The 26,700-nt window shown below is 38.9% G+C and overlaps 1 protein-coding gene across 1 annotated transcript in view; it reads left to right on the top strand.

Annotated features, from left to right (window-relative positions):
• The window catches only part of tweek (transmembrane protein KIAA1109 homolog tweek), a 789,520-nt gene that overhangs the window by 654,180 nt on the left and 108,640 nt on the right, over window positions 1-26,700 (top strand). Inside the window, 5 exon segments of the mRNA XM_068348609.1 lie at window positions 289-485; window positions 8,969-9,122; window positions 9,387-9,567; window positions 21,519-21,858; window positions 24,374-24,506. Coding sequence (XP_068204710.1) covers window positions 289-485; window positions 8,969-9,122; window positions 9,387-9,567; window positions 21,519-21,858; window positions 24,374-24,506 — 1,005 coding nt within the window.

Raw genomic sequence — 26,700 nt, 5'->3', positions numbered from 1 at the left:
ATGAGTTATCATAGCCTATCAATAAACATCACTTGGAATTCAAGGTTTGATTTTCATATCAGTTGTATAAGACGACCTCCAATTTTTAGTGATGAATTTTAGGATTTAAGGTTCATCTTATACGAAGAAATATACGGTAAATCTTCTGGTATTCATTTTTTTTTTCGTTTAAAGTAAGCTTGTGGAACATTACAACAAAACCATGTTTTAAAATAAGCTTTTGCATTAATTCAGAAATACAACAGTATCAAGTTCTGTGCTTATAATGACAGAAAGATATTCTTTTAGCAGCAGTGATAATGTTGGGGGCATTGACAGCAGAAGTGGTAGTGACAAGTACTCTAGTGGTTCTGTACCAGTTAATGAACGAGAGTGTAGACGCACAACCTTTAGGAGTGGAGGAAGCAGAGATGAAGGTGGATGTGAAGGAAGTACACCAGGAACAACAGGGCCACTATCAGGACACTCAAGTAGCCACAGTTCAGGTATGCTCATCTTTTTAATTATCATACTATTAAAGATATATATTCTTATAAAGGTCAAATTATTGCTCCAATAGGCCTGACTATTCATAAAAGGTCATTAATTAACTATTTTTCAAATATGCAATCTTATTCCTACATGTGGTGAAAGATACACTAAGACTCCAATCACTTTTATTCAGGATAAACTGTTAGTCTTCTTTTCACCAGCACAAATGCCTTGCGTCCTTTCTTAGTTATTTCTATATCATTGAAAAAGAAATTTCCATTTTCTTTTGTCAGAGGATTTTTATTATTAATTTTTACCCAATGTCAAATAAAATCAAACAAATGTGAACCTTGTATAAGCTGATTTAGGCACATAGGCCTATAGAAGAGAAAAAAATCAAGGCAAAAGGAGAGGAGCAATACTTTAATATAGAGTAATGTTATATTTATTACAATTATAGAAAAATATTACATTTAGTACACATACACAAGAAATCCCCAAGAAATAAAATGAAGGAAAATCAATCGTAAAAGAATGGAGATTTTTTACATAAGATAGCTAATCTGAATATTCAACATTTACTGTTACAACTTTTAACAGTAATGAAACAGAAAAGGGTGGTAAAATTAAAAAAAAATGATGATGAACCATGAATATAAGTAAAATGTGGTGTGTGTCAGGATATACTAAAAGATTTTTCAATACAGTGCTTTATGTTTATAATTGTATATTTATGAATAAGTATAGTACTGTATTAGGAATTCAGAAATAATTTTAAAAGTAACTTATAGCAAATTAAAGTACATACTCATACATGATATAATTCATTTTATTATATGATGATATAAAAATCAAACAATTAAATAGACTAATAAATAAGCCATAAGATATGATACTATGAGGTTATTCCATCATCCCTCTTGATTAGTTTTTTTGTAAATCACTATGCCCATTTATTTTTTCAACATTAAGCATGGTCCCCTAACAGTGGATGGTTCTTGAGAGAAAGAACTCAGCAGTCACTGTCAAAAATTACAAGAAGCCTGTATGAAATAAAAACTATTATATTTGTTGCTTGATACTCCCTACACAGAAGACTTATCAGCAGTGCTCCAAACTCAATTGCACACATTAATTAGATGGCACTTATTCACATAATTCATGAACATCAAGGCCCATTCTTTACAATACACCTTTCATACTTTTTATCTAACTTTTTCTAAATTTTTCTCTCCCACTTCCTAGCACATTAGAATTATATATTTTTCTCTAACCTAATGTCATTCATTCTTTCCACATAACAGACTATTTGAAAATACTATTTTCTATCCTTTCTCCTGTGCTAATCTTTGTACCACTTCTGCGATTCTCCACATTTCTCAAAAGCCAGTTTTTCCTTCACCTCATAAATCATACAAACAGTTCACCTCAAGAACTTTGGACTTTTCTTTCTCACGTATTCAACATCCACTCTTCACTTCAAAAGACTTGGTTCAGCAATCCCTTTCAACATTCTCATTTTGGCTTAGAAAATTCAAGTATCTTTCTAATCGTTTGGACACACATTGCTACCTTTCTTGAATCAATTATTCTGGGATTCACCTCCTCTTGCATCTTTCATTCATCCATGGTATTTTTTCTCTCATATGCTTATACAAATCAATACTGTAATTTCCATTCTTCCGCTATTTGCATTAACATTTATTGTTTCATTTCCTTTGTTTCCCTTTAGCCTCATGGTCATATCATTCTTTACATTTACTCATTTTCTCACCTTGTAAACACTGAAAATCTTTATTTCACTTATTTTGGTTTATCTTCATTATCCCCAGTCAATACTGTTTCTACATCCATCGACCATTTAACACTATTTTTTTGTTTTGTTTTATGCCTCAACTTTAAGAAACAGTAAGTGGACCAATGATACGCTCAGTGTGTCATCAGATACTTAAATCATGAAAATATTAACTAAATATTACAGCATTACCAAATGAAAATGAGATTTGCATTCAAGTGTGGTTAGATGCTGAGCTTATGCTGGAACGAGACAGAAAACGAATAGCTGCAGAGTGTGCACTGGATAGGTCAAATAAACAAATGGTGTAAATCATTTACAAGCAGTCTATCAAAAATTTATCCTTTGTGTCTTTTTAGGAAGTGTAAAAGTTATTATGCGTTGTAAAAATCGTTATTTGTTCTGTTATTATTACAAACCAATGCTATGTATAAGGGATATTACTTTCAGGAAAGCTGAAAGACAAGCCATAAGACTTTTAGCGAGGGTTAACCACTCTCCCACTAGCTAGTGGGGGTTGGGGTTAGTTTGCTACCCTGCTCACACACCTGGGCTGAGTAACCACTTTTTGCTTTGGTTCGGTGGAGAACGGACGCTGCCGCTTTCCTCCTCAGACTTGCCATTGTTAATTTAATTGCTTTTTAAGCATTTTCCTTTTCAGCGTGTTTGCTTTTTCTCCTTGACCATCCTTGTATGGACTTTTCCAGGACCTAAGGGCCGCTTCTGCGAGATTATCATGTCCTTTGTCGCTATGTCCGTTCTGCTGAGGGTGGCATTGTGACCAGGAAAACACCTGCCCTGAATATCAGGAGTGGTCTGCTCCCTGTGAGAAAGGTTTGGGCACTGGCACAAGAAGTCCAAGAGTGATTTTTTGCCTTCTGGGTCTTCCTTGAAGTCGAAGAAAACCTCTGGTCCGAGTCCGAAGAGTATCAGCAATAAACCTCTTGGAGATGATGTCAGCCTTCCTAGCCTTCCAACAATGGCAGCAGTTCCTGGCAGGTCACTCTGTGGTGTTGATGAGAGACAACATCACAGCAGTGGTTTACATAAACAAAGAAGGCGGTACCTTTTCACAGCCCCGATGCCATCTAGTAGTAGAGATTTTGAAATGGGCAGAAGACAACTCGGTGTCCCTATTGCCCCCACTTCATGGGCTCGCGGACAATCTGAGCAAAGCCACTTAGATAGCGGTCTCTGAGTGATCTTTGAATCATTTAGTAGCTGACAAATTCCTGACTTTGTGGGGTTCTCCGACTGTGGACTTTTTCGTGACCTCCCTGCACTTCAGGCTCCCGTTTTACTGCTCCCAAGTCCCGGATTCCTAGGCTCTCTGGAAGATGCATTCCAACAACGGCGCAATAACATTGACATCTGCACCTTTCCCTTGTTCTTTCTGATGAGAAGAGTACTCAACAAGATTAGAGCATCAATCTTTCTTGCTCCGCTATGGCATCACGCAGAGTGGTTTCCAAACCTTCTACAACTCCTGATAGAGCTTCCGAGAGAACTCCCTCCACAACACAATCCACTCATACACCCACACATGTATATCTTCCACAAAGCTATAGCTTTGCTACATCTTCATGCCTGGAGACTATCCAACATATCATCACTCAGAGAGGATTTTTGCAACAAGGTACGAGAACGATTGCTGGACACCTTCAATGATCTAAAGCTTCAGTCTTCCAGGCTAAGTGGGCAGTCTTCTGTGGTGCGTGTCATGGGAGGTCTCTCCTCAATGCCTCTATTCCAAGAATAGCAGTTCCTTGAGCACGTTCGGCAGGAAATGCTCCTCTTGGTTTCGGAAGTGAAAGGCTGCCGCTCAACCTTGAGCCTTGCCTTTAAACTGATAGGAGTCGATATTTCTTCCTTGTTGGAACTTTTTCTCCTCATACAAAGCTATGAGCTTATCTGCCTTCAGTCAGAAGTAGAACTCCTCCATGAAATATGGTTCGTGTCCTTCAGTCTCTGATGGGTGCTCCCTACGAACTGTTACGCCAGGCAGCAGATCTCCACCTCACTTTGAAGACGGTGTTCCTACTCGCCTTGGCTTAAGCCAAAAGAATTAGTGAACTGCATAGTCTGTCCTACAACATCACCCATTCAAGGGGATGGCGAGAGGTAATTCTCGGCTTTGTCCGTGATTTTATACCTAAGACTCAAAATACGGGAGTACCGAATCATAGATTCAGGCCCTTCCGGATTGGAAGTCTTCAAACTGTAACTGATGATACAGATAAATATTTACTATCCCCAGTAAGGAGTTTGAGGAGGTGTCATCTCAAAAAACAATTTTACAGCTTGCCCCCAAGTGTCAGCACTCTTCGTCGGCACAGGAAGGTCAAGAGGAGGGTTATGAAGAACACCATCTCTGCTTTGATTCGCAGGGTCACTGACCTGGCACTGAATCCCAACCCTCCTTCAACACGACTACTTGGAGCTCATGACGTTAGGGGCATTGCAACGTCCCTAGTGTTCAAAAGAAACTACTCTGGAGCACAGATATTGCAAGCGGGTGTGTGGAAGCGTCACACGACCTTCACCACCCACTACCTGCAAGATGTGACTCACATGAACATAGAGACGTTCTCCATTGGTCCTGTGGTGGCTGCACGTAAAGTGGTTTCAACATCCAGGCTCCTTGATGGACCAGTAGCAAAGGATTGAGGGCAAAGATTATCCGGCATTAGTCTGGGATGAATGTGTAAGAATGACTGGCTCTTTCTTTCAACTTCCCCCTCTCATGCAGAATTAGCAAAGCTGGCCCCACCCATTTTCCTTGTGTAACCTAGTATTAAAATAATACTTGTTGCATCCCCATACCGCTGGCGAGGGGGATTGGGTAACGTCTGTAATACCCTCGAAAGATTCCTATGACTCAAAGAACTCTTACCTAGATAGTCACATTACTAGTGTCACAACCAAGCAGCTTGCGTCGGCTGCTGGCCATGCGTAGTACAGTGTTTAGCGAGATATAGGGTTTCAACTATATATGTACTGTATGTATATATATGTACATACAGTATATATATATGCAGTATATGTATATATATATATATATATATATATATATATATATATATATATATATTATATATATACATATATATACATATATATATATATATATATATATATATATATATATATATATATATATATATTCATATATATATATATATATATATATATATATATATATATATATATATATATATTATATATATATTGTATATGTATATATATAGATATATATAGATATATATAGTATATATATATATATATATATATATATATATATATATATATATATATATATATACTGTATATATAATATTTTTTTATATCATCATCATCAGCCACTACTAGTCCACTACAGGTCAAAGGTATCAGACATATCCTTCCACTTTTGTCTGTTTATAGTCTGTCTATGTCAGTCTATACCTGCAGATTTTGTTAGCTCGTCAATCCATCGTACAGTAATCTTTTTCTTCGCCTGCTTCTTGTGCAATCTCTAGGGACCCATTCTGTTATTCTTAGTGTTCATCTATTATTTGACATTCTCATTATATGTACTGCCCATGTCCATTTTTTTTGTCTTAAATGTTGTTAGAATATCCTTTACTTTCGTTTGGTTTGATATCCATGTTACTCTTTATCTGTCTCTGTGTGTTATTCCCGTCATTACTTTTTCCATAGCTCTTTGAGTTGTAACTAGCTTATGTTCTGAGGCTTTAGTAGAGTTCTAAGTTTCCGATGCTAAAGTTAACACTGGTAGGACCCTCTGATTAAATACTTTTCATTTTAGTGAAAGTGACATTTTACTTTTGATAATTTCATTTTGTTTACAGAAAGATTTCCATCCCATGCTTATCCTTCTTTTAATGTTGGTCTCATGTCCTGGAGAAACACCTATTATCTGTCTTAAGTACCTATATATATTAACAATCTCTATAGTTTCATCCATAATCCTTATACGGTATCTCTGCATTTTCATTGAACATTAACCTATTTTTGCTCCTATTCATTTTCAGTTCCACATTTCTGCTTTCTCTCTAAGTCTCCTATCATCTTTTGCAATTCTTCCCACGATTCACTAAACAGAATTATGTCATCTATAAACCGTAAGTAGTTATGGTATTCCCCATTGATATTATTTCCTACATTTTCACAATCTAAATTTGTATATACTGTGTATGTATATATATATATATATATATATATATATATATATATATATATATATATATATATATATATATATATATATATATATATATATATATATATATATATTTAAAAGAAAAGTATTAAATCAAATGGTCCTACCACTTTTAACTTATGCATCCGAAACTTAGAGGCTTATTAGAACCTAAAAACATAAGCTAATTACAACCCAAGGAGCTATGGAAAGAATAAGGACGAGAATAACACGAAGAGACAGAAAAAGAGCAACATGGATAAGAGAACAAACTAAAATAGAGGATATTCTAACAACATGTAAACAAAAGAAATGGACATGGTCAAGACATATAATGAGAAAGACAGATAATAGATGAACATTAAGAATAACAGAATGGGTCCCTAAAAATTACAAAAGAAGCAGGTGAAGGAAGAGAAGACGATGGATTGATGAATTAAGAATGTTTGCGGTTGTGGACTGGCAAAGAAAGACCAGAAACAGACCCAAGTGGAAGGACATGTCTGAAGCCTTTGTTCTGCAGGGGCCTAGTAATGGCTGATAAGGATAAATATATATATATATATATACTGTATTTTTTTGTTTATATTTTATTTATTTATTTATATATACACACTACACTGCATACTTTGACATAAGAGTTGCTCAAATATTTACTACTGAGTTGACCTAACATTTATTTGTTCCTATTAGATAAGGAATTTTTTCAGCTTTCCATTGCAGCCTTTATTTTGTTTTTAGCATTAATTTATGGCAGATGATGTATGCTCTTGGTAAGACCCATTTTAGACTATCTTTTACACGAGAATTTTGTGACCGCATAAGATACTTTTTTTAAGCCTGTATCTGTGTTTGCAAATTATTACAGTGATTATTTCATATACTATGTTAAATGCATTCTTTCTTTCTGAGCATAGTTTAAAATAGAATATAAGAATATAAAATTTTTATATTAAAAATCTTACTGTAAATTTAGTTACATAATGATTAAAATGTTAGATGTGTCTTTACTCTACAATTACTCTGTTGTTTTCCAACAAAACCTATATATTTTATTTGATGAATTATATGGGAAATATATTCAGTTTTTCATTGCAATGTTCTCCTTTTTGTATAATTATGTATTATGTATTACTTAATTGTTATGTAAATTGGGAGAGTAGGTATGATTATAGTAAAACCCATTTAATTCCATCTTTTAGGTATGATTACAGTAAGACCCGTTTAGTCCATCTTTTACAAGAAAATTTTACGAGTGCATAGATATTTTTTTTAGCAGTGTTCATACATTTGTAAATATTTGCAATTGTCATCTTTTCTGTACCATTTGAAAGGAATTTCTTTGTGCTTTTACATCGTGCAAATAGAAATTTAGAAATATGAACATTTCAATATAGAAAATTCTTTATCAACTTGTTACATTAGAGTGAAAATTTATTGTCTGCTTTTGCCCTACAATTGCTCAATTTCTTTCTGACAAAGTATATCAATTTATTTATATGCTATACAGAAATTTATTCCACTTTCTATTGCAATTATTCAGTTTCTCTCTATATTCATTCCTCAGTCAGTTACCCTATGATATGTCAACGTAAGTAGGTTGACGGGACGTCATTGCTCGCTGTAAAAATTTAACATTTTTTAATCAATCACTGTTCATTGCCAATCAGATTTATAGCAAAATCATTGATAGAGCATGAAAGATCGGCTATTTCTACACAAATTTCATATGAAATAAAGTCCTCTAACATAATGCAGTAGGGCCTCGGTTTATAAAGAAGATCCGTTCCTACAATGTTTTGTAACAAGTTTTTGATGCAATTCGAAACTCTCACATACATTACTTCACTTGCCTATGCTAATTTGGTAGTACAGTCATAATTTAAGCCAAAAACCACTTTATTACATGGAAACCTATCTAGGATTAAAAGAAACACTATATAGATATATAATAAAATGAAACTATAGAGGTACAAATCTTTATTGCAATTTGCATTGTACTGTACTGTATCTACAAAACCTAAGTCAAAACCTTTGTAACCTGAGGACTTACTGATTTTTTTTTTTTATGAATGTGGTAAAAAATTATCTTACATTTTCTTCAATTTTCTTAATATTGCTATGCATTGCAAAGATATTCTGCTTACATCATTAACAATTTCAATCATTCCTCATTATAAGGTGCATAAAAAGATACCTCTGCTGGTATGTAATTTTTGCCCACAGCCAAAAGTCATGAGCCTGACTGATTCTGTCATGCTCAGAATCAGGAAAGGATTAATGGGGTTCATTATAGTACAGTACAGGAAATAAGTAAATTTTAAGTATGGTATTTGATTTGCTTTCAAACAGTGAGAGTTAGAGCTTTGATGCTTCTGATATTGTTGCATGATGTTTTTGAGACTTGCTGTTCATAACTAATGCTTTTTTAAGGTTACTTTCTTCAATTTTTGCTACCATAGTTAACATTAACATAATATATTTGATAATACTCTTCACAGGTGCCATTACTCCAGGAGGATTAGGATCAAGTAGTTCTGGAACTGTTAAGCAACATGATCCTAGTATAGATCTAGAGCTAGATGTTCGAGTTTGTATCAGTTCTGGGATGTGCAATTTGTACACACGTTGTATTTCGAGGGAGGAAGAAAAGAGGTTAGTTATATACTCCTTAGTCATTATTTAGTGATTAGCTGAGATATTGCTTTCTGTAATATACCACTGTTAATGATAGGTATCACATTAAGTTTCCATACTTTTTCAATGTTGTGAAAACAGTAATGCTACTGGAAATAGCAGCTCAGATTTTGATATATGACTACCAAATGGTCTAGTTTTTCAAATATACAGTGTTTAGATTTCTGTTTACTATTATCTTTCTTGAAAAGTTTTATGAAAAATTATTTATTTCATAAATAGAATGAAGAAGGAAAGAAGTTTCTCTGGTGGTATATCTGATACTCCGGGAAGTCCTGGCTCTGTCCGTAAGAAAAATGAAGGTCGGCCGAACATATCTTCTGGGAAGTTAAGAGCTCCGCCACCTCCTTCACTTTCTGTTTCAGCAGATACTGTGTTTTATATTCCTGGGCTAGATGTAAAGGTAATGTTCAACATATTCTGTGTAACAAACATGGATTGATATTTAATCATAGATATAGTTTATAAATAAAAGAAATAACTGTATTTCTGGGTCGACCTGTGGCGGCCGGTGAAAAGAGTCCTTCTAATATACCTTTTCTGATAAAACCTTCCAATTATACCAGAGAAAGATAAAAGCATGGAATGCTGAGGTTACAACCCTCGTGCGAGCTCCTTTTGGGTGTCGTGTATAAAGCAAAGGCGCGTGAAATCCACTATTCACAGGTTGTCTTCCATTTAGTTAATTCCTTCGTCAAAGGGATGGCCCGATACAAAGGCCCTAGCCAACCCACCAGCTAACACCACCCACGCCCCGACGCGAGCGCCATCTGAACAACATCCTTCTTTTTGGACTTCGTCATTGTGAAAATTTTTTGTGGTGCTCTCGGCTTTTTTAACACTCGTGGATTTATTTCGTCATGTCCGAAGCTCCATCTTCACACATTCCAATGTTAAGTACCATAGTTTGTTTTGACAGCTTTTTATAGTACCGGGCTTTTGTTTTATATCCAGTATAGTCTGTTTTATTATTCCCTTCTGGCCCTTCACGGCGGCCATTGTTTGTTCACTTGTCTTGGGAATTCATCTTTGTCTGCCCGTTTAGTACTCTGTCACTTAGGTTCTTGGTTAAGTCCCTGGCCTTTTGCCTTTGGAACCGTTATTATTTTTGCGTTATTATGCTCATGGTACTTTTTGCTAGCAAGTCCAGCCTACGAACAAGATAGCGTTCTAGCTTTGTTATTGTTTAGCTCCCTCGACTTTGCTATTTATTTTAAGTTTTAGTAGATGCTATTCTTTGTTTGTAGTCTTATCTTGATGTACATTTTTATTTTATACGTTTATAATAGTGTTGTGTGATTATTAGTCCTGATTTTGTGTCCAAGAGAGCGAGAGCTTGGGGTTCCCGTTTTCTGTTCGCAGTCACGAGTTACCCCTTTCTCTCGTTTTCTTTCTTAGCTCCGGTGGGTGAGCGGATTTCCCGTTTTCCGTTTTGTGCGTTCAACGGGTTCTCCCTCCCTCACTTCTCCCCCTACGGGTGTATGATAACTTACGAGTTATTTATTTTTGGTTACTTTTCAATAGTTAGCGTTATTTTTAGGTCCGAGTTTCGTCCTCTCCCCGTTACGGCTTGGGAGTAGTTATGAACGTTTTTCCACTCCACCTTGAGTTCTACTCCGCTATGAGGGATTCTCAATGTCTTTCGTTCTATTGTTATATTTATATATTGTTTACTACATGGGACAGGCTTCATATTGTTTAGATACGACCCTCCGGTGGCCCTTACTGCGGTCTCAGGCCACGGCCATATCCACAATAGCCATTGTTATTACAATTGTGTTATTATTCACAATATAATTATTCAGGACCTTTCTTCTCCCTCCGGCTTCACCAGAGATCATAAATACGCTTTAATATGATCTAAGCCTTAGCCTTTAGCTGCGGCTTGGCTTTTATATCTTTCACAATTGAATTATTAGCCACAATTGAATTATTCAGGACATCTCATTACCCTCCGGCTTCACCGGAGGTCGCCCATACACTTCACGCTTATATTTGCCTTGCCTTTAGCTAAAGCTGGTGTTTATATTTATTTTAAGGGCATGTCACTGCTTCCCCGACCCTCGGAGGTCAGCAGATTTCTTTAAGTTATTTATTCTTCTGTCATTAACAGACATTAGGTAAATTACAATTATACAAACAATTGAATATTAAAGTGCCAACAATGGTATGGGGCTGTATCATCTTAAAAGTGATACAGTATTCAGATATTAGTTAAATGCAATATTGGAGCTTAGGGAATTCAGTGAGTGCCGGAGCTCTATAATAATAGGGTTTTTTAACCCCTTATCAGAGTTTCAAGAAACACCAGACTCATGTCTCCTTTCTTTTACAGAAGGTCCGTTGTACTGCCGAAGGATGCCCTGCCTCGTTCAACGACCCCGTTGGGCATGACCTCTGTCGGTCTCATGCGCACTGCTCCATCCCCTTTATCCGGGAACCGGGCCAGGCCCAATACATGGTCTGGTTCCCGGATTTGTGCTCGCTCTTTTACGAGCTGTCGTCAATTCTACTGAACGATGATGTAAGTGGGTTTTCCTTTGGTTCCTTATTTCTCGTTGGCAGACACTAATTTAGCCATGAATATGATATACACAATATATTTTGGAGAGCAAACCCCCTCCTGCATCACTAATCACTGTAAATCTTACAGGCCGATGATGTCTCTCTTCGTTCAGCAAGGGCTACTCTTTGTCCGTGGGTGTCGGGCTTCGGCAGGAATGCCCCGTCTGGCGCACCCTATCTCCTCGATGGAGACATGGCCTCGCGTCTCTTCCCAGGCTCGACTACTGCTGCAGTCTCCCCTGACCTTGCTGCCCCCTTAATTGAAGAAGTCAGGGCCACCATTTCCGCGGAGGACGAACCCCTCGTACCGCTGGACGTGGCAGATCTGGATATAGACGTAGAACCCAGGGACGAGCAGGTAAGTGGTGCCGAGTTGGTGGAAACCCTTTTCTCTCCTACTCCCTCTTCTACCTCTTCCTTTCTAGGTTTTGATAACTCTAAGGCTTCTCCTCGCGATCCCTCTGCCTCCGTACGACCCAAGGTGAAGCCACTTCGAACTTATAAGACTTCAGCTTTGCCAGTATCAACGTCACCGGTCCCCAGACCCTTGACAGCTCCTGATATTCATATTGCTCCTCGTAAAACCACGACTCCTAAGAAGTCTAAGTCTACCAAATCCAAGACAAAACCAACGGGTGGCTTTCAGGTACCCTGGGGCGATCTCGTCCCCATCGAACTGGTCAGAGATTTGGTCAGAGAACAAATTAAACATCACTCTGGGGCGATGACAGAGATTAAGGATATGATGGCTACTCTGATCCGCGCCGGAACTCTGTTTCCTCCCCCTTCTGCCCCAGACGCATCGAAGCTACCGCCCTTCGATAAAAACAATCCTTGGCGGTTTGCCTTGCATGCCCCATTCTTAGATGGTTCCCTAACTCTGGAGGGCATAGGCACCCGCCCTCTAGAGGACCTGGAGTTCTACCCCCCGGGCCTAGAATTCCCGTTCAATGGTTTCATACGTTTAAAGGAACATGCATTGGTCCGTATGGACAAGGTACCGAAGGAAACGGTGATATTTCCAAAAGAGCAGGCCCAGGCTATCTGGGCCAGAACACTATCAGAGTGGGGGTGTATTAACTCCAAGCTCACCCCACACAAAGGTGCCTACACTATTTTTACGACAGCGGCCTCCATCTCTTTGCCGCTCATAGACAAAGTCACAGAACTGACTATACAGGCCATCAAGGAAGGCTCTTCCATGCCGGCTCTCAAAGAGACGGACCCCACCTCTTTGCTTATTCCGGGTACCTCTGCAACCTGGGATGCCGCGGCTTCTACCTTCACAGTGGGGAAGCTAGACCCGGACTGTGCCTCTACTCTTTTCTCTGAGAAGCTTCCCAGATTAATAGAGAGTCTTCTCAAAACTGAGTTCGAGACCCGTACTAGACTAGCTAGGTCCCTCCAATCCATCACCTCCATGGAGTCCCTAGCATCTCTTTACCCAGAGGAAACGCTGTTCAGAGTCGCCACAAAGAACCAGCTGCTGTCCTACCAAATAGACCTCCATGACTTCTGGTCAGCTCGAGTTAGTTGCAGGAAGTTCGTTCTGTCTGAGGCATGAACCGAACAGGCTGATAGCCTCCTCCTGCTGGGGTAAGACCCTCTTCCCTCAGACCGAGGTGGATAAGGTTCAGGACGCGGCGAGGGCAAACCAAAATTTGCAGGTAAGGTGGGGTCTCTCAGCCAAAAAGAGGTTCGAACCCCAGAGACACACATTCTTCAAGAAGAAGCAGAGGTTTAGTCCTTACAAGACTGCCCGGGGTACCTCGTCCCCACAGTCATCTGCTGCCTCGACTTCTCAACAACAGGCGCCCCCTCAGCAGGTAGTCTACCTCGCTGCTCCCCCTGGTACACAGCCCAACCCCTCTTGGATGTCCTCTCCTGCATACAACCCTGCCTACGAATCCTCCGGTTCCTTTCGCGGATACCAGAGAGGGAGTTTCAGAGGTAGAGGACAGTTCCACCAACGCGGCGGACCTAGAGTAAGGGGTGCCCGTGGAGGGAGGGGCCCTAAGATCACTCCCTCCCAATGATGTGATGCCGGTAGGAGGGAGACTTTATCACTTCCGAGACCATTGGACCTTCAGTCCATGGGCTCACAGCATAATATCCAGGGGCTTGGGTTGGAAATGGTCACAGGGATCCCCTCCTCCACCAGTGACCTTCCAGAGACCCACTCCCATCCTGGAAGAGTACACCGCGGAGTTACTCAAGAAGAAAGCAATCAAACGGGTTCGATCCCTGAAATTCCAAGGCCGCCTGTTTACAGTCCCGAAGAAAGACTCGTCGGCGTTGAGGGTAGTTCTGGACTTGTCAAAGCTCAACTCTTACATCCTTTGCGATAAGTTCTGTATGCTGACTATCTCTCAGGTACGGACCTTACTTCCCCGTGGGGCCGTCACCACCTCTATCGATCTTACCGATGCCTATTATCATGTCCCAGTAGCTCGAAACTTCTCTCCTTACGTAGGCTTCCATCTAGGCAAGAGAGCCTTTGCATTCAAAGTCATGCCCTATGGTCTCAGCATTGCCCCCAGGATATTCACGAAACTGGGGGAGACGGTGCTCGAGCAACTCAGACACCAAGGGATACAGATCATCGCCTATCTGGACGATTGGCTCATTTGGGCCCAGTCGCACCAGGAATGCAACAGAGCTACGTCGAAGGTACTCCATTTTCTCGCCAAACTGGGCTTCCAAGTCAACCTCCGAAAGTCCCGCCTACAACCATCACGCCACTTCGAATGGTTAGGCATCCGTTGGGACCTTTCAAAGCACAGACTCTCCCTTCCTCCCAAGAAGGTAAGGGAGATAGCTTCCAAGGTCAGGAACTTTCTCAAACACAGACAGGTGTCCAGAAGAGCTTTAGAACGAATCCTCGGCCTTCTCCAATTTGCCTCACTGACCGATCTCCTATTAAAAGCCAAACTCAAAGACATCAATCAAGTTTGGAGAAAGAGAGCGACAATACATTTAAGAGACAAGACCTCGAAGATCCCCTCTGTCTTGAAAATGAGACTACAACCATGGTCCGAACGGAGGAACCTCTCCAAATCGGTTCCTCTACAGTTCCCCTCTCCACAAGTGACAATTCATACCGACGCATCTCTGAGTGGATGGGGGGGTTACTCCCAACATCAGATGTTTCAGGGCTCTTGGTCACCCGCCATGAGGCAGTTCCATATCAATGTTCTCGAAGCCATGGCGGTGTTCTTGACCCTGAAGAGAATCTCTCCTCCGAGGTCGACCCACATCAGAGTAGTCTCAGACAGCACGGCCGTAGTCCACTGCCTCAACAGAGGGGGGTCCAAATCACCCAACCTGAATCAGATCCTGGTCACTATCTTCGACTTGACAGCCGACAAAGACTGGTTCCTGTCAGCAACTCACTTAGCAGGAGTCCAGAATGTGATAGCAGACTCATTATCCAGGATGAGCCCACTGGAATCGGAGTGGTCCCTGGACATGCACTCCTTCCGGTGGATACTCAGGCTGGTTCCACGTCTCCAGGTAGATCTATTCGCCACCCGACTCAATCACAAACTCCCATGTTATGTGACACCGAACCTGGACCCTCAGGCTTATGCCATGGACGCATTAACCCTGGATTGGAACCATTGGCAGAAGATCTACTTATTCCCTCCAGTGAATCTTCTACTGAAAGTCTTGCACAAACTCCGCTCCTTCAACGGGGCAGTGGCTTTAGTGGCACCTCACTGGCCAAAGAGCAGTTGGTTTCCTCTCCTCCTCGAGTTGAAACTCCGTCCCTTCCGGATCCCATTCCCCAAACTGACCCAAGTGGTCCAAACTCGGACTGTGTCAGATTCCTCAAGGATAGCCAAAACCCTAACTTTGTGGATTTCATGAAGTTTGCGGCTCGTAGGGATGCAAACATCGACCCAGATAATGTCCTCTTTATAGAATCAGACAAAAGGGACTCTACGATTCACCAATATGATTTGGCAGTTAAGAAACTAGCAGATTTCTTAAAGAATTCAGACCATTCGGTTATGACTCCTAATTTAGCCATCTCCTTCTTTAGGTCCATATTTGACAAAGGCCTAGCAGCTAGCACTATAACCACCATTAAGTCAGCTCTGAGGAAAGTCTTCCTGGTTGGGTTTAACATTAACCTGGCGGAGTCTTATTTCTCGTCTATTCCAAAAGCATGTGCTAGGCTTCGACCTTCGGTTCGTCCACAAAAGGTCTCTTGGTCTCTAAATGATGTCCTCAAACTGGCCTCCGACACGGACAACGAATCCTGCTCCTATATCACTCTTCTTAGGAAGACTTTATTTCTAACAGCTTTGGCCTCGGGTTCTAGAATCTCAGAACTAGCAGCTCTCTCACGAAACTCAGAAAACATGGATTTCCTCCCTTCAGGTGAAGTACTTCTTTCTCCAGACAGGGCGTTCCTAGCTAAAAACGAGGACCCCCAAAATAGGTGGTCCCCTTAGAAGATTATTCCTCTTCTCCAAGATACTTCTCTATGTCCGGTCACCACTCTCAGGGCCTTTTTAGCCAGGACTGCTACCCGATCGTCTGGCCCCTTGTTTATCAGAGAACAAGGAGGCACCATTTCCATACGTGGTATTAGGCAACAGATCCTATACTTCATTAAACAAGCCAATCCGGGATCATTTCCCCATGCTCATGATATCCGGTCAGTAGCTACCTCCATCAATTATTTCCAGAATATGGACTTTGATGACCTTAAAAAGTACACGGGTTGGAAATCTCCTATGGTCTTCAAACGCCACTATCTAAAGAACTTACAGGCTCTTAAATACCCAACGGTTGCAGCTGGGAGCCTTATCTCTTCCCAGTGATCTTTTGTTCTTCCTTTCATCCATCTCTTTTCTTCTCCCTCCTACCCGCCACTCGCACCACGACGCCGCTTCCTTGGTGGTTCGTTAGCCCTAAGTTTATTACATATTAGGTTAATATGATTGTAACTATTATTGTTTATCGTAATTATAGGGTTGGGATATTCTTAGCCATGTCAGTTTAGTTGCATGTTTACTCTGATACTCGGAGGCTTCCCTGTTATCATGTTTGTTTAACATCACTCTCACTATGCCCTGTGGCTAGTTTATGTTTTATGCTTACTTACCTTAATTATATATGATTTTCTTTACATGGTGTTGTTTCTCTCCCCTCATTAAATTAGTAGTTATTGTTGGGCTTGGAAGGCATTCTCTGGTACATTTTCACCGGCCGCCACAGGTCGACCCAGAAAAGGGATTTTGACGAAGGAAAAATCTATTTCTGGGGAGAGACCTGTGGCGCCCGGTGAAACCCTTCCCCTTTATTTTACACGATCCCACCCTTTCCTTTCCAAGCCATCATGGCCAATACAGAAGGATGTTGTTCAGATGGAGCTCGCGTCGGGGCGTGGATGGTGTGGCGCTGGTGGGTTGGCTAGGGCCTTTGTATCGGCCCATCCCTTTGACGAAGGAATTAACTAAATGGAAGAGAACCTGTGAATAGTGGATTTCACGCGCCTTGGCTTTATACACGACACCCAAAAGGTGCTCGCGCGAGGGTTGTAACCTCAGCATTCCATGCTTTTATCTTTCTCTGGTATAATTGGAAGGTTTTATCAGAAAAGGTATATTAGAAGGACTCTTTTCACCGGGCGCCACAGGTCTCTCCCCAGAAATAGATTTTTCCTTCGTCAAAATCCCTTATTGGTACACCCCTGGTGATCATATTGCTTCTTGATTCTCAAAGCTGGTTAAATATTGATGTCTATCCTAAAACTGAAAGTTTCCTTCTTTTTCATTATATTTGTCTTTTAGCTCTTTCACCTCAGCATTTACTGGTTGTCATTTTACCCGCGGTTCAGATTGTGATTTAGGGTGCTCTTTATAAACTTCTTGTTAGTCATTGTAGTTTAGTAAGGAATGTCCTCTGGCTTTATTAAGGATCTCTGTGAGGTTAGTTCAAGGAATTTATTGTGTGGGGATAGTGATCCTCATGGTATCCATTTCACTTCCTGGGAAAAAGTGTGCTTCAAGTAACTGTTGTGAATAATGTAGCTCCCTAACAATTCCTTTTATGTTTAATTAGTGGCTGACTACATAAAATATTCCAAACGTTATGAAAAATGTCTTATAGTTCTTGGGAAATGCCAGAGAAGACTAGGAAAATTACCAAGCTGGCAGAGTTTGATAGTTTTGAGTTTCATAACTATTTGCTGACTTTGCTATGTTTGTACAATCTAAAGAGGCTACCAAACCTTTGGGCAAAAGCAGTGATCATGGTGTAACGTGCCCTGATTCGAATCCAAGGTTAACTCCTCAAGTTCTGCTTTGTAATTTGGACTATAGTGGGTGAGGAACCTACCTAGATTCTGAAAAGATCCAGATTTGCAGAGTTTAGGCTATAATCTACTATACCAGTGAACCCTCCAGGACTACCTTCAGATATCTCCTAATGACTTTTTTAATGATAAGGTATTAAATTAAAGTATTGATATCTTGATATCATCCATTTTCATTTAAATGCAGATGCAAAACATTCTGTTAGAGTCAAGACTAATCTATATCCACTAGCTAACTTACTATGGCTGCCTGATGCCCTTTTAACATCTGTGTTAAGTGAATACTTATTCACATTTTGTTTGTTTAAAGTTTACTATGAGATTAGTGACAAAACTTTTAATCATTTATAAGGCTTTAGAACTCTATAGAGGTTATTAAAGATGTGAAATAATGTATACAGTATATAAAAGCAGCTGAATTCTGGGGCAATATTAGAGTATTCATGAACTTTTACCTTCTCTTTCGTAATAGAGGATAGAACTCTTTTTCAATAAAAACAGGCAAATGATAAAATATCAACAAATTAACAATATTTTTTGTAATAGCTAACATTTCTTGGGTTAGCTATGTCATATACGAGAGAATTCAAGGACTGTCTCTTCTTTTTCTTTATCTTTATCTTCTTTTTCTTCATCTTTTTCTTTTCAGCTAATTATTCCTCTCTTTCAGCTAATTATTATTCTTCTTTTTCAGCTAATTATTATTCTTATAATTATCCTTCTCGTAAGACTACCTGTTCTTCTTGTACTTCTTCTAATTGTTGCTCATACAAAACATTTCAATTATCACACTGATCCCATAGCTCTAGCAGCAGTCATTCCTAACTATTTAGACCCTCAGTGTCCAGTGGGAGGATTAATCAACTTTTTCAACAGAGTATAGGAAAGCTTACATCCAGAACATTGGGGTCGTATAAATCACTGACATTATTGAGGAATGAAGAACAAAGGGAATAAGGATACCACAATATGGTCACAGGTGGAATCAAACCTATCAAATTATGTGTAATATAGTACTAGCCATTCTGAATGAGAGTAAAGGCATGTCTGTTGTGATTAACAGCATACATAATACCAAGTACAGTTTGGGAAGATCTGAATGCAAAGGATGGCCAGAAGTATGAAAAAACTTCTGCAATATGCATAAAGAACTAAATGAAATTGATATTTACTTATTTTGCAATCCATCACGTTGTTGTGGTTTGCGGACTGTGGCCAGATGCAACATGTAGACCGCCCAGTGCCCGAATGCTGACCACCCTCCAATGTTCCACTGCTCAAAAAGAAACAGTGGAATACCGAGAAATCTTGGTAAAAGGTAACCAATTAAGGATGAACTTGGCACTAGGCACCACCCCTTGATTTTATACTGGGCAAGGGGACCCAGCTAGAACCTTACTTCCCAATTATTTTTTCTTGGGTTCCCAGTCTCTCTTCGCTGTGCTATGCATGGAGTCCTTAATAAAAGGAGCAGTATGCTTTCTAGGTAAGATATATTTTTTTGTTTAAAGGTAATTGAACATTAGGAGAGGGTAAGAAAAAAACAAGCAATAATACAAAGATAATAAAAAAAACTCCAAATTGGTTGACCAGTAATAACTAGACTAAAAATGAAAGAGTTTTTAAAAAAGACTTGACAAAAAAAAACTATCTGCCCACACATTGGGCACTCCCTTACTAATAATACGCTGTACTCACAAGTAGGGATAATTTAGAGATGATAACCTACAGTATATGAAAATGCAAGCCACAGGATAGTATTAAAATGAACTTACAAAAATTCAACAACCCTAGTGCATAGGTGGGTGCAGCATAGACTTGTCCTCCTCCTCCTTCAAACTCACTGGAAGAATACACAGGTTCTTCGCAAGCATCATTTCATCACAGCCAGGCTAATTCACAATAATTTTGATTCCTGTCTAATATAGTCACACTTGGAAGTTTTATTTCAATATGAAAATTCAAATGCCTGCATAATGCTTCACATGGAGGTCAAAGGCAATTGGTCAGGATACCTGAAAACTTTAAATCAATCAATCAATCAATCAAAGGCAATTGTACGTTTATTTTGTTTGCTTTGTATACTGAACAACAGAGACATTCCACAGAAGCCAACTCTCTCTAAGTTTTTCACATTATAAACTACACTTCTATATACAAAGTATCTGTCTCATGATTGTGTTTTCTTGTGTTTTATAAAGTGCAGCTTGAATTGATGCTAGATTACAGTCAGCAGGTAAACACTTTCACTCAGAAAGGATATCACCCTACAATAAATTTCTAGCATATGATCTAACACTGTGTTCAGGGCACCGCTACTCTCGACAAGATTTGGGTTTATCACATACCTCTTGGACATAGCCAGTTATAGTCTGACCAGCGAAGTAAACAGGTGCAGGATTAGGAAATATTACTTCAATAATAGTTGGCATTGTTACTCTGGTATTCAAAGGCTTGTAACAGTTATTTTCTCACACTTCTACTTGACTCACTACTGAGTGTAGTGTATTGTTGCCATTGCCTGCTAAAAGAAACAATAACAGATTAAGTTATTTTTTGGGGGGCCACTTGAGGCTTACTAAATATTACAGTTAATATTAATGACAATTTTGAAAGTAACATGTAGTTTTCGTAACACAAACCATAAAGTTTTTTCTCACAAACCCTTATTCATTGTAACGTTATAGTTAGATCCATCAATCCATTAAGTCTAAGCACATAACCTGAGATCCAAGGGGTCCATCATCCTTGAGTGAGTTAATAACATAACAAATTCAAATAGGGTACTCTGTTACCTGATGATATCGTCACATTTGGAGCTATGATATTTACTTTAGTCAAATTCTTCCCTAAGTAGACATTGCCCATATGTTATTGTAATTATTTTCATAAATATAATATGGATTTTGCAAAAACAAGCTGATGTCTTATGAAAATGGCCATTTTTTATTCCCTCTTATTAGATGTACAGTACAGTATATTTAGAGCTTCATATTGAACAAGGTGGTGGCAGATTTTAGGTGTTGACCCACCTAGCACATAACTCTCACTCTTTAAGAGAGTTCAATAATTACTTTGTACTGGAGTGTACAGTTATTTATAAAACGTGAATAGCTTTTTTTTTCTTAAAGCAATACTGCACTTAGGATACAGGACATATAATGTAACAATATTCTACCAACTGTGAAATAAGATATGTAAATAATTTGTCATTGATATACAGTACAGTAATATGTTTAGTTTTATTAAGTTTGCCAACTGTATCAAGCTTTAAGATGGCACTATATAATGTTTTAAGATTTAATCCTATAAAACTTTCACATTTTTTGGTATTCTTGATTTCTTTTACCTCTTAGAATAAATATTCATGTAGTTCTTTATTGTATCTTTACAGAACTTTAAATTGTTATTATAATTTAGTAATTGAATTGTAAATAATAGTAGACATGTAAATTTTTCAGGTTCATTATGAATCCCATAATATTCATGAAGAAACTCCAGTTGGAAGTGGTGGAATGTTTGGAGGAGTTGGTGGTGGTGGAAATACTGCTCAGCCTGATAGTGCAGGCTGGTCACCAGCTGGTGCAACAGGTGGAAGTGGAAGTGGAAGTTTAGGCGCTACTTCTCGTAAAGGTGGCATAAGTGGTAGTGGAATTAAGAGAGCATCATTATTTACTTGGCTTACTTTACAGAGCATACAAAAAGAGACAACAGTTACCCCTAATATTTTAGAATTTTTAGAAATGGCATTGGAGCCACTACCACTACCAGAACCACAACAGAAATCATCTGTGTCACAGGGTAATGTATACCTCATTTATTTCAAGTTATATTTGCATGCTATAATTCGAGAAAAAATATTCAATTAACCTTTGATGTTCTTACAATGTCTTTTGTTGCCATCGCCGACATTTAAGATGATATTGATCAAGGCCAATAGAAAAAGGTCAGTTGGACAGATGATTATCCCCGAGTCACCCTTCTGGGCTCATCACACTCTCCACAGTTTCATTCAAGAACCCAAATACTGACAGGGAGATATAGTTTTTGCTGACGTTACCCATTTGATAAATTTAGACCGTGATTGCATTTTTGACACAAGCATCCATGAAAGGTTGGCCAAATCTAGTACAGAATATGGGCTGGCCTATAAAATTAATGAACTCAATCTATCTCTCAATGGACGACACAGGAAACCTGTCAAGCTGCTGCACAATTATTATAGTCATCTTGTGCAAGAGCCTTAAGGTATTTGGGAAGTAGAGGTCTGTTGGAAACCAATAACTGACAAGCTACCTCTGATTTTGTCTTGATGATAAATGATTGGTTTGATATACTGTAATGAATTTAACATGTATGGCGCTGACAAGCTACCTCTGATTTTATCTCAATGGTAAACAACTGGTTTGATATATTGAATTCAAACAACATGTATGGTGATGTAGCAGAAAGAAATGGCTTTGGAATTAATAAAGAATTTCAAATAAATACTTTAGAAAAGGTCATAATAAAGGTAATGACTTCTTTTTAAAAAAAATTACAGAAAACAAGATTCCTGTACAAATTTCAAAAGGGCATAATCCTTTCTACTAAGTCAGTTTTTGGTCTTTCTAATATGGTTTAAGGTTTTGTAATGTAGATTACATCAGGGCGCAAACATTGAATCGAGACTGCCTAGAGCATCTGTTCGGTTGCATAAAGCAAATGAGGAGCACATACGATCACCCCAATACTATATTGTTGAATTCAAGTTTAGGTCATTGATTCTTTGAAAACTTGTAAAAATAATTAGTGAAAGAACAAACCATTGCAAAGAGAAACAATTATGATATTTTGACAAATGAGTGCATGCAATTCAAAATACAGAGAAGATAGAGAATTGGCATTAGAAATGTGACCAGCTCATTGTTCAAATATTTAGAGTTTGAATGCCCCACAGAAGATATAAACAATCATATTCTGGATAAAGAAAATGAACAAAAATGGCTGCCACTGTAATTAGGATGAATCTCTTAAATGTATAGGTGGTTATATTGTCAATAAATTTGCTAATAAATATCCACAATTATGAAAAAAGATGAAAGGGTAAAAATGCAAATAACCCGTAGATTGGGATGGTAAACAGAGGTAAGCTTTATATGCCATCAGAGGTATTTTCTTCACAATTAATTGTCCTGCTAGAAATCTTCAACACAATTCATGGGTCACCACTTTTAGAAGATAAAGTATGCAAAAAAAACTCTTGTTGCTGAATTGCAACGGTCATGAGTAAAGGTTCTTGAAGACATTTTTAAATTCTATGGAAAGATCTCTATATACTGTATTTGAGACTAAGACACTTAAATAATGCTATTAAAATAGGAAGACAGAAATTGAGGATGATGTGGGAGATGCAAGAAGAAGAGATTGAAGTTAAATATTTAAAAATGTGTAAATACTTTGTACATTTTAATACTGTACCTTCAATCAAGGAATTGTTCTAAAATAAATGAAGGTTATTTCTGTTTGTATTCAAGTGTGTAGAAATTATTTTCATTAGCAAAAGTTACAACTACAAATGTGTTTCTTTCAATAATCACTAATCAATTCATGCTTCTGTACTAAGTCTACAGTAATATTTTATTGACAAAATTGTTTAGGCATTCTCGTAATTTTTTGATAACGGAAGTATCAGATCAAGTAGTCAAGAGTAAGAGTTACTCAAAGGAAAATAACAATAACGCCCTAATATACAAGGCTGCGGCCCACCAGAGAATTGCCAGTTGAGGCCAACATGACGTCATAGTCAGAGAGAGGAGGGAAGGTGTCAGTTTTTTCCGTCTGACCTCTTTGTATTGGCCTTGATATTGATGTACTGCAGATTACCTTGTTGGGTACCAGCTGTAAATAAGTAGTATTAATCAAATTAAAGTTTACTAATTAGTTTTTTTAATGTAAAATTTATATTTTATAGTGTATGAATATGCTTTTCTAAGTAATTTATATTTTACATTTTTAAGATGAATAATTCAAATTTATGATGAAACTGAATGGCCCCACTTGTACCAGTGCCTAGTCCCTGGCTCAAATTTTTTTAAATTCCAATCCAACCATTGACGTTTCAATGAATAACATGTTATTAGTAGAAAATTTTTAGCTAATTTTATCTTGTCATATTGTTTTGTTGTTGTTTTTTTTAAAGTATACTATTTCTAAGTGACATCAATATTATTACACAAAAAATAAATTTGCCTTAAGGAAGGAATTTATTTTGCTATCTCTATGAAATCAATTCTATTGCATATAGAACATCATGAAACCTTTTGCCTATTTCCAGAGCCTCAATCTATGTTTAATGTTGAAGTTGATGCTGCTGCTGCTGCAGTCGTTGGAGGTGGTGTCCCTTATGCTTATGCATCATTTCCTGTTGATGTTGTTGTATATTTTCACATGCAGCCATCAACAATCAGGTATGTGAATACTTAAGGATTATTTGCTATGTGATGAGGCTGGATTACATGTACTTTATATTCATTGTTCGTGAAATTAATGGGGCAAAAACCCAAGAGGGTCAAACTGTAAAGATACAGCTGATGATAAGCCATTCCTTATTAATACGAGGGGCAAGTAAAAAATAAGGTTCCCAAAATTTTTGCAGGTATAAGACATTTTTTATTGACATAAATAAGTATACAAAGTGAAAGCTTATACTTTAAACTATTTTTCTACATAGTCGCCAGATTTTTCTACGCATTTTTCCTGACGAGTTATCCACTTCTGAAAACCCTCTTCGAAGAACTCCGCCGCTAGGCCGTCGATGAACTTGCTGACCGCTTCCTTCACCTCTTCATCTGTATTGAAGCGTTGTCCACCCAAGTGTTGCTTCAATTTCGGAAACAAGTGGAAGTCGCTGGGAGCAAGATCAGGGCTGTAGGGGGCATGATCAAGCAATTTCCAGCCGAATTTGTCCAGTAGGGCGGTGGTCTGTCGAGAGACATGCGGGCGCGCGTTGTCGTGGTGCAGCCTAATGCCCTTGGTCAGTCCTCCTCTCCGGCGATTTTGGATGGCTCTTTTGAGTTTCGTCAACGTCTCGCAATACCTCTCCGAATTTATTGTGGTCCCTTTAGGCATAAACTCGGTAAGCAAGACGCCTTTTCGGTCCCAAAACACCGTTGCCATCACTTTTCCTGCGGACAGGGTCTGCTTAAACTTCTTCGGCACAGGTGATCCGGTATGGCGCCATTGTTTCGACTGTTCTTTTGTTTCTGGAGTGACGTAGTGACACCACGTTTCATCTCCCGTAATAATGGAGTCCAAGAATTCTTCGGTATTCTCGGCGCATTCTCGAAGAAACCCCTCGGCACACTTGACGCGATTGTCTTTGTGGGTTTCTGAAAGCATGTGCGGGACCCACCGCGCACACACCTTGTAATAACCAAGTTTTCCAGTCAAAATGTTGTCGATGGTTTTTTCACAAACCTCAGGAACCTGGTCAGCCAGCTCCCGAAGCGTTACTCTCCGATCCTTGAGGAGAATGCGCTCAATCTTCGCCACGACTTCGTCGGACACCGATGGCCTCCCGCTCCTTTGCTCGTCGTGGGCGTCTGTGCGTCCTTCGGAGAACTCCCTGCACCACTTGCGGACGTGTTGGACGCTGATGCAAGCTTTGCCATAAACTTCTTCCAACTGTCTATGAATTTCAATAGGTTTAAGCTTCTGCGCGTTTAAAAATCGAATCACTGAACGGATTTCACACCTGGCGGTGACAGCGATTGCAGGCTCCATCGCGGATGGCTGTTAGGACGGACTGAGCGTCGCAGCGATCGCTCCCGGTAGTGGGAATGGAGTGGGCGGAGCAACAATCAAGGCGGTGTTGCCAGATTTCACCTAGCATCTCGCATGGCGAGTGTACAGCGTTGGGAACCTTATTTTTTACTTGCCCCTCGTAGTTTCTCTTGCATAACAATGTTATACCCAAAGATATTGCTTTCCACATGCCATTGCATTCCTAGGCTCTTTCTACTGGGAAGTCTTTCTTTTTGTCATTCAGTTCAATCTCAGCTGATCTCTTTCCATCTAGAATAGATTCAATGACTTCTTTACTGATAGATGTAAGCTAAGTGATATGAAATCCTCCCCATTATGTGGCTGCTACAAGATTTCTGACCAACTGACTTGAGGCAGTCATCTACATAAAAACATTTTCCTTATAGTGTTTGCAACTTATTATGACACACACTTCTTATCTACACGACCTGCTATTTTCTTCAAAGTTGGCTTTAGTATGAGATTAAACTGCTTCAAATATGTTTACGGCCATTTGGTATTCATGTAGTTCCAGCCGTAGAGAGTCTTTTTGTTACATGGGAACTTTTAATTGATAGATCATCGCCACGATGTCTCAATGTAATTCTTTCTTCTTTGTACCAGAGAATTTGCAAGATCAGCACCCTGTAGAAGCTGGTCAATTAGAGAATATTCATTGAATTTGGCCCTTCAGTCAGATATTACATTTATTTTGTCTGGTTTCTTTTAGTGGTAAACTCCATGATGTGTTAAATAACATGTGGGTTCTCTTGCATGTAATGCATCTTGGGGTCCTTGCTGTGCATATCTTTTCTTCAGAAACTTGTTCACAAATGTAACAAACTCGGTACAGAATTT

The sequence above is a fragment of the Palaemon carinicauda genome, chromosome 24 (genome assembly GCF_036898095.1).
Source record: "Palaemon carinicauda isolate YSFRI2023 chromosome 24, ASM3689809v2, whole genome shotgun sequence".
Lineage (NCBI taxonomy): Eukaryota > Metazoa > Arthropoda > Malacostraca > Decapoda > Palaemonidae > Palaemon > Palaemon carinicauda.
This window is presented reverse-complemented; position numbering and strand designations above follow the sequence as displayed.